Source organism: Sander vitreus, chromosome 7 (genome assembly GCF_031162955.1).
Source record: "Sander vitreus isolate 19-12246 chromosome 7, sanVit1, whole genome shotgun sequence".
NCBI lineage: Eukaryota > Metazoa > Chordata > Actinopteri > Perciformes > Percidae > Sander > Sander vitreus.
Genome location: NC_135861.1, coordinates 510,041 through 520,040, shown reverse-complemented (window position 1 = coordinate 520,040; position 10,000 = coordinate 510,041). Strand labels below are relative to the sequence as shown.

Here is a 10,000-nt window from a genome sequence, read left to right as displayed (position 1 = left end):
GCTATGTTCTGCATTGCAGTGTCCTGCTACGTCCTGCTATGCTCTGCTGTGCCCTGCTGCGTCCTGCTACGTCTTGCTGCGTCCTGCTACGTCCTGCTATGTTCTGCGGTGCATTGCAGTGTCCTGCTATGCTCTGCGGTGCCCTGCTACGTCCTATGCTCTGCTGTCCCACGCTACATCCTGTAACACCCTGCAGTGCCCTGCTGCGTCCTGCTACGCTCTGCGGTGCCCTGCTACGTCCCTGCTATGCTCTGCGGTGCCCTGCTACGTCCTATGCTCTGCTGTGCCACGCTACATCCTGTAACACCCTGCAGTGCCCTGCTATGACATGAACTACTACGACTACTATTTCTAGTCTCTGATCCATTATCTTTATTGTGACTATTATTGCCACTGTTCATCACACCCCCAACCAGCACCGTCAGACACCTCCTACCAAGAGCCTGGGTCTGTCGAGGTTTCTCCCTAAAAGGGAGTTTTTCTCACCCCTGTCCCACTAAGTGCTTGCTCTTGGGGGACTTACTGGAATTGTTGGGTCTATATCTATATTTACGTACCAGACATGGCGTTGTACGTGCGCCGGTTCATCGGGCAACCTTTGATGTTGACATGTAAACTCAGCTTCATCAAATCTGATGAAAAGAGTTTGTTTTCTGTTTCTGTGTTTTTTATTTGGACATCTAACCCAAACTGTGTCTCTGTCTCTCAGCGGATCAGGTGTACGGGGATCAGGACATGCACGAAGTGGTCCGGAAACACTGTATGGACTACCTGGTGAGTGCCTCCAAACCATGCAGGGTCGGTTTTACTTTTAATATCCTAAAAATAAGCCCTTAAAGTGCCCATATTATTATGAAAAAAAATCACTTTTTCTGGGATTTGGGGAGTTATTTTGTGTCTCTGGTGCTTCCACACGCATACACACTTGTTAAACAACCCTCCATGCTGTTCTGAGTGAGATACGGTTCCTGAATGTGTCCTGCCTTCAGTCTCTGGGTCAGCTGGTCAACATCTGCACAGCTTTCTACGTCACTAGCCGAGACGAGGGGCCTAGGGGGCTAACCGTTAGCATGCTAGCTCGTTCTCAATGGCAAAACACTGCTACAACACACACTAGTTCACCATAATCTCCAAAAGAACTACTTCCATGTCCCTGTTCTGCAGGTATTCAACACAAAGGTGGAAGTGTTCCCTCGTTTAGAAGAAGTCTCCCAGCTAATCCTGCCTTGTTCTACTGAAGTTGGAGAAACAGCTAGCTAGCTCATGTAGTCCTTACCTAGCTACTGAGCGTGTAGTCCTTACCTAGCTACTGAGCTTGTAGTCCTTACCTAGCTACTGAGCGTGTAGTCCTTACCTAGCTACTGAGCGTGTAGTCCTTACCTAGCTACTGAGCACGTAGTCCTTACCTAGCTACTGAGCGTGTAGTCCTTACCTAGCTACTGAGCATGTAGTCCTTACCTAGCTACTGAGCATGTAGTCCTTACCTAGCTACTGAGCATGTAGTCCTTACCTAGCTACTGAGCATGTAGTCCTTACCTAGCTACTGAGCATGTGCGACTGCCAACAAAGATGTTCCAGCAGTGAGAGGTCTCACTCTGTAGCTAAAACAGAGACCTGAACACAGGGTGAAAAGAGGAGCTGCAGCAATGAGCAGTACAACAAAAATATGGTGTTTTCTGATAATTAAACCATGTAAACCTGTTCCTAATCCTGAACCTGAAAATGAACATAATAATGGGCACTTTAAAAGCGTTACATTTACGTCATTTAAGTCGTCATAAATAAATGCTGTAACGTCATGGATAATTGGGTAACGTTTAAATGTTACTTTCATAGCGTGAGAGCTCTTATTGCCACACACATTTTTCCATCATATGGCCATGAATTTGGCATTCAATATCATCCTGGGTGGTATTAAAAAGGTCTTAAATGTCACTCCGAGAATCCTGAGGGTACCCTGTTTAACGTCTTTTCCTCCTGTCTGTCTGTCTGTGTCGATGAAGTTTTCTTTTTTTTCCCCTTCCAGATGAAGAACGCAGACTATTTCTCCAACTACGTGACAGAGGACTTCACCACATACATCAACAGGAAGAGGAAAAACAACTGCCACGGCAACCACATTGAGATGCAGGCGATGGCCGAGATGTACAACAGACCGGTGGAGGTGTACCAGTACAGCACAGGTAGCTCCAGATCACCTGTCGGCAACAGCCAATCACATCACTCCTCCATTACTTTGTATGGGGCGTCACCTGTTTCAACAGCCAATAGAGAAGTCAGCTACAAACTGTAGAAATAAAATGATGTTACAAACTGTCAGCTGGTGGAAACGGCAGAGTTTTAGACGGAGGCTCACTGTCTAAAGGGGACAAAAAGGCGACAAAAAAGCGACCAAAAGGCTACAAAAAGGCGGTGGAAAGGGCGACTAAAAAGGCGACAAATGGGGCATAAAAAAGCGAAAATGTTGAACCCAAAGTTACACCCTTGCCTGTTTCAACAGCCAATAGAGAAGTCACTTACAAACTATAGAAATAAAATGATCCAGAATCCATTTTATTTCTGATACAAACTGTCAGCTGGTGGAGACGCTGGAGTTTTAGACGGAGGCTCATCGAGGTTCGTAGTGGAGAGAGACTGACGAGAGAGAGAGACTGACGAGAGAGAGAGAGACTGACGAGAGAGAGAGACTGACGAGAGAGAGACTGACGAGAGAGAGACTGACGAGAGAGAGAGACTGACGAGAGAGAGAGACTGACGAGAGAGAGAGAGACGAGAGAGAGAGAGAGAGAGAGACTGACGAGAGAGAGACTGAGAGAGAGAGAGAGACGACGAGAGAGAGAGACTGACGAGAGAGAGACTGACGAGAGAGAGAGAGTCTGACGAGAGAGAGAGAGACTGACGAGAGAGAGAGTCTGACGAGAGAGAGAGACTGACGAGAGAGAGAGACTGACGAGAGAGAGAGACTGACGAGAGAGAGAGAGAGACTGACGAGAGAGAGACTGACGAGAGAGAGAGAGAGAGACGAGAGAGAGACTGACGAGAGAGAGAGACGAGAGAGAGACTGACGAGAGAGAGAGACTGACGAGAGAGAGAGACTGACGAGAGAGAGAGAGACTGACGAGAGAGAGAGACTGACGAGAGAGAGAGACTGACGAGAGAGAGAGACTGACGAGAGAGAGAGACTGACGAGAGAGAGACTGACGAGAGAGAGAGACTGACGAGAGAGAGAGACTGACGAGAGAGAGAGAGACGAGAGAGAGAGAGAGACTGACGAGAGAGAGAGACTGACGAGAGAGAGAGACTGACGAGAGAGAGAGAGAGAGACTGACGAGAGAGAGAGAGAGACGAGAGAGAGAGACTGACGAGAGAGAGAGACTGACGAGAGAGAGAGACTGACGAGAGAGAGACTGACGAGAGAGAGAGACTGACGAGAGAGAGTCTGACGAGAGAGAGTCTGCGAGAGAGAGTCTGACGAGAGAGAGTCTGACGAGAGAGAGAGACGAGAGAGAGTCTGACGAGAGAGACTGACGAGAGAGAGACTGACGAGAGAGAGAGAAGACTGAGCGAGAGAGAGAGACTGACGAGAGAGAGACTGACGAGAGAGAGACTGAGAGAGACTGACGAGAGAGAGAGAGACTGACGAGAGAGAGAGAGAGACTGACGAGAGAGAGACTGACGAGAGAGAGACTGACGAGAGAGAGACTGACGAGAGAGAGAGAGAGAGACTGACGAGAGAGAGAGACTGACGAGAGAGAGACTGACGAGAGAGAGACTGACGAGAGAGAGAGACGACGAGAGAGAGAGAGACAGACGAGAGAGAGACTGACGAGAGAGAGCGGCGTTAGAACCACACAGAGAATCAGAGAAATAAAACGTTTCATCTCTACTAGAAATGCAACAGTAACAAGCATATCACTATCATTCATATTTTTAGACGCTACAAATGATATATTCAGGTACAAAAAAGCCTGAAAGTCAGAAGTTAGAACGGAAGTAGAAAGAGTTGTTGCTATGGAGATGATCCACCGTCTCGTCTCATTGGTGTAAACTGGCAGCTTAAGAACGTTGCAGACCAACTCGTAGCAAGTTTACACTCCTCTCGTGGCCAATCTTTGATCTGAACTCGACCTCTGGGTGCTCTAAGTGATGTCACGTGTTTTTTAGGCTACATATGTTGTCACATACAGCAAACATCTCCTCACTATCTGCTAGCTGCCTGTCCCCTGAACACACTGTAAAAAACATCTCCTCACTATCTGCTAGCTGCCTGTCCCCTGAACACACTGTAAAAAACATCTCCTCACTATCTGCTAGCTGCCTGTCCCCTGAACACACTGTAAAAAACATCTCCTCACTATCTGCTAGCTGCCTGACCCCTGAACACACTGTAAAAAACATCTCTCACTATCTGCTAGCTGCCTGTCCCCTGAACACACTGTAAAAAAACATCTCCTCACTATCTGCTAGCTGCCTGTCCCCTGAACACACTGTAAAAAACATCTCCTCACTATCTGCTAGCTGCCTGTCCCCTGAACACACTGTAAAAAAACATCTCCTCACTATCTGCTAGCTGCCTGTCCCTGAACACACTGTAAAAAAACATCTCACTATCTGCTAGCTGCCTGTCCCCTGAACGCACGGACGGACGGAGGGGGAGGGGACGGGATGAGGAGGAGGGAGGGGCGAGCTAGCCTCCGTTTAGTTTGACAGTACTTCAAACGTCAGCAAGTAGTTATGTCACCTAACATCGCTTAGAGCACCTTTTTAAGGCTTCGGCCTTTATTCTTTATTCCTGTTTTGTTTCTTGTACATCTTTTAGGTTGTTTTTTTGTTTGTTTTATTGCAAGAAAGGCATTACTGTTGTATTGAATATTGTAAGTTTAGAATGACCGAAATAAACTAAACTTACAGCGTATCTCTCTCCAAAATGCAACCTAGGGTCTTTCTGTGAATGTACTCGAGTCAAACTTTCATTTAAAAGCATATTTAGGACGGAAACGCCACTTTTAAGATGGACCGTATTCTGTTTTTTGGGTCAAATGGCCTTCTGAATGGGAGAGCTAGGGACGCTACGATGCTAGCCTCAAAATATCTATTTTTAAACCACTAAGAAGGCTCGACGCAACATGAGACTTTGCTCCAAGTATCACCAGGGACTCTACACCTTAACCACAGCACTGACAACATTGGTTGTGTTCACAGAGTTTACTAAAAAGAGGTTTTGAGGAACTCACGTTAGCTGCTGTTGTTTCCGGTCGCTACTACCTCGGCAGTCAAAACGAGTCGATATTTAGGATATCCTTTGGTCACCGGTGTAGTTAAGGTGTAGAGTCCCTGGTGATACTTGGAGCAAAGTCTCATGTTGTGTCGAGCCTTCTTAGTGGTTTAAAAATAGATATTTTGAGGCTAGCATCGTAGCGCCCCTAGCTCTCCCATTCAGAAGGCCATTTGACACAAAAAACCAGAATACGGTCCATCTTAAAAGTGGCGTTTCCGTCCTAAATATGTTTTTTAAACGAAAGTTTGACTCGGGTACATTCACAGAAAGACCCTAGGTTACATTTTGGAGAGAGTTAGGCTTTAAGTAAACATCCCACCAACTTCACGCCCCCTCCTCCTCCTCCTTCCTTCACAGAGCCAATCAACACGTTCCACGGCATCCACCAGAACAACGACGAGCCAATCAGAGTGAGCTACCACCGCAACATCCACTACAACTCGGTGGTGAACCCCAACAAAGCCACGATTGGGGTCGGACTGGGACTGCCCGCCTTCAAACCAGGGGTACCAACACCAGACTTATTTAAAGCCATTGGGGGGGGCGAGGGCGTTAATGGAGCATTCATGTGCTCCTACTAAAATGTTTGTCAGCTAATGTACCTGACTTTATATTAAAGGACAATTCCAGTGCAAAATGAACCCAGGGGTTAATAACAGATGTGTACTGAGTCGACCGTTCTCTGGGATATGTTTTCATGCTAATCAAATGCGTCGCTAGCTTGAAACAAGCTAACGCAAACCGCTGATTAGCTGCTAACGCTAGCTTTCGGGGCGGAGGGTAAATCTCTATTTCTACACCACTAACAAGGCTCAAAATATCACCACCCTTCATGGTGGTACATCATCACATCCCCTTCACCATACCCCCCCATCATCACATACCCTTCACCATACCCCCCACATCATCACATACCCTTCACCATACCCCCCCATCATCACATACCCTTCACCATACCCCCCCCATCATCACATGCCCTTCACCATACCCCCCCCATCATCACATACCCTTCACCATACCCCCCCATCATCACATACCCTTCACCATACCTAGAGATTGGCATGGGGTACTTTCCATAAGATCATCTCTCAATGCAAATCAAACCAGCTGTTAGGCTAACTGATATAAAACCATGTTAATCTCTAGGTATGGTGAAGGGTATGTGATGATGGGGGGGGTATGGTGAAGGGTATGTGATGATGGGGGGGTATGGTGAAGGGTATGTGATGATGGGGGGGTATGGTGAAGGGTATGTGATGATGGGGGGGTATGGTGAAGGGTATGTGATGATGGGGGGGTATGGTGAAGGGTATGTGATGATGGGGGGGTATGGTGAAGGGTATGTGATGATGGGGGGGGTATGGTGAAGGGTATGTGATGATGGGGGGGGGTATGGTGAAGGGTATGTGATGATGGGGGGGGGGTATGGTGAAGGGTATGTGATGATGTGGGGGGTATGGTGAAGGGTATGTGATGATGGGGGGGGTATGGTGAAGGGTATGTGATGATGGGGGGGTATGGTGAAGGGTATGTGATGATGTGGGGGGTATGGTGAAGGGTATGTGATGATGGGGGGGGTATGGTGAAGGGTATGTGATGATGGGGGGGTATGGTGAAGGGTATGTGATGATGGGGGGGTACGGTGAAGGGTATGTGATGATGGGGGGGCCAAGGGAGCTTTATCAGGATCATAGTATCCTGGATCCATGAAATAACTGGCCTTTCAAAATAAAAAGTCTGCCTGCCTCTATGGGAATCTAACATAGGGGGGTACTGACTTATGCCTCCTGTATTTTAAGGAAGAACATTTATTTATTTACGATACATTATTCATTCACAAAGATAATTGGTGTCCTTAAAGTTTGGATTTTTAGCTATTCAGCTGAGGGAGCTATGGGTCGAGGTTGTTTTTACGTTTCTCATTCGGATCCATTTGCGATCCGATCCGTTCTGAATGGGAGAGCTAGGGGACGCTACGATGCTAGCCTCAAAATATCTATTTTTAAACCACTAAGAAGGCTCGACGCAACATGAGACTTTGCTCCAAGTATCACCAGGGGCTCTACACCTTAACCACAGCACTGACAACATTGGTTGTGTTCACAGAGTTTACTAAAAAGAGGTTTTGAGGAACTCACGTTAGCTGCTGTTGTTTCCGGTCGCTACTACCTCGGCAGTCAAAACGAGTCGATATTTAGGATATCCTTTGGTCACCGGTGTAGTTAAGGTGTAGAGTCCCTGGTGATACTTGGAGCAAAGTCTCATGTTGCGTCGAGCCTTCTTAGTGGTTTAAAAATAGATATTTTGAGGCTAGCATCGTAGCGCCCCTAGCTCTCCCATTCAAAAGGCCATTTGACCCAAAAAACAGAATACGGTCCATCTTAAAAGTGGCGTTTCCGTCCTAAATATGTTTTTAAATGAAAGTTTGACTCGGGTACATTCACAGAAAGACCCTAGGTTACATTTTGGAGAGAGTTAGGCTTTAAGTAAACATCCCACCAACTTCACGCCCCCTCCTCCTCCTCCTTCCTTCACAGAGCCAATCAACACGTTCCACGGCATCCACCAGAACAACGACGAGCCAATCAGAGTGAGCTACCACCGCAACATCCACTACAACTCGGTGGTGAACCCCAACAAAGCCACGATTGGGGTCGGACTGGGACTGCCCGCCTTCAAACCAGGGGTACCAACACCAGACTTATTTAAAGCCATTGGGGGGGGCGAGGGCGTTAATGGAGCATTCATGTGCTCCTACTAAAATGTTTGTCAGCTAATGTACCTGACTTTATATTAAAGGACAATTCCAGTGCAAAATGAACCCAGGGGTTAATAACAGATGTGTACTGAGTCGACCGTTCTCTGGGATATGTTTTCATGCTAATCAAATGCGTCGCTAGCTTGAAACAAGCTAACGCAAACCGCTGATTAGCTGCTAACGCTAGCTTTCGGGGCGGAGGGTAAATCTCTATTTCTACACCACTAACAAGGCTCAAAATATCACCACCCTTCATGGTGGTACATCATCACATCCCCTTCACCATACCCCCACATCATCACATACCCTTCACCATACCCCCACATCATCACATACCCTTCACCATACCCCCCCATCATCACATACCCTTCACCATACCCCCACATCATCACATACCCTTCACCATACCCCCCACATCATCACATACCCTTCACCATACCCCCACATCATCACATACCCTTCACCATACCCCCATCATCACATACCCTTCACCATACCCCCTCATCATCACATACCCTTCACCATACCCCCCATCATCACATACCCTTCACCATACCCCCACATCATCACATACCCTTCACCATACCCCCCATCATCACATACCCTTCACCATACCCCCACATCATCATACCCTTCACCATACCCCCATCATCACATACCCTTCACCATACCCCCCATCATCACATACCCTTCACCATACCCCCACATCATCACATACCCTTCACCATACCCCCACATCATCACATACCCTTCACCATACCCCCACATCATCACATACCCTTCACCATACCCCCCCATCATCACATACCCTTCACCATACCCCCACATCATCACATACCCTTCACCATACCCCCCACATCATCACATACCCTTCACCATACCCCCCATCATCACATACCCTTCACCATACCCCCCATCATCACATACCCTTCACCATACCCCCACATCATCACATACCCTTCACCATACCCCCCACATCATCACATACCCTTCACCATACCCCCCATCATCACATACCCTTCACCATACCCCCCACATCATCACATACCCTTCACCATACCCCCACATCATCACATACCCTTCACCATACCCCCCCCATCATCACATACCCTTCACCATACCCCCCCATCATCACATACCCTTCACCATACCTAGAGATTGGCATGGTGGTACTTTCCAGTTAGATCATCTCTCAATGCAAATCAAACCAGCTGTTAGACTAACTGAAATAAAACCATGTTAATCTCTAGGTATGGTGAAGGGTATGTGATGATGGGGGGGGGTATGGTGAAGGGTATGTGATGATGGGGGGTATGGTGAAAGGGTATGTGATGATGGGGGGGTATGGTGAAGGGTATGTGATGATGTGGGGGTATGGTGAAGGGTATGTGATGATGTGGGGGGTATGGTGAAGGGTATGTGATGATGAGGGGTATGGTGAAGGGTATGTGATGATGGGGGGTATGGTGAAGGGTATGTGATGATGAGGGGGTATGGTGAAGGGTATGTGATGATGTGGGGGGGTATGGTGAAGGGTATGTGATGATGGGGGGGTATGGTGAAGGGTATGTGATGATGGGGGGGTATGGTGAAGGGTATGTGATGATGTGGGGGGTATGGTGAAGGGTATGTGATGATGGGGGGGTATGGTGAAGGGTATGTGATGATGGGGGGGTATGGTGAAGGGTATGTGATGATGGGGGGGTACGGTGAAGGGTATGTGATGATGGGGGGGCCAAGGGAGCTTTATCAGGATCATAGTATCCTGGATCTATGAAATAACTGGCCTTTCAAAATAAAAGTCTGCCTGCCTCTATGGGAATCTAACATAGGGGTGTGCTTATGTCTCCTGTACTTTAAGGAAGAACATTTATTTATTTACGATACATTATTCATTCACAAAGATAATTGGTGTCCTTAAAGTTTGGATTTTTAGCTATTCAGCTGAGGGAGCTATGGGTCGA

The 10,000-nt window shown here is 47.5% G+C and overlaps 1 protein-coding gene across 1 annotated transcript in view; it reads left to right on the top strand.

The window, feature by feature from the left end:
• otud5a (OTU deubiquitinase 5a) overlaps window positions 1-10,000 on the top strand; it is a 50,340-nt gene that overhangs the window by 29,398 nt on the left and 10,942 nt on the right. Inside the window, exons 3-5 of the mRNA XM_078254103.1 lie at window positions 710-774; window positions 2,027-2,183; window positions 5,636-5,784. Of these exons, the coding sequence (XP_078110229.1) occupies window positions 710-774; window positions 2,027-2,183; window positions 5,636-5,784 (371 nt within the window). The remainder of the gene's footprint in view (window positions 1-709; window positions 775-2,026; window positions 2,184-5,635; window positions 5,785-10,000) is intronic.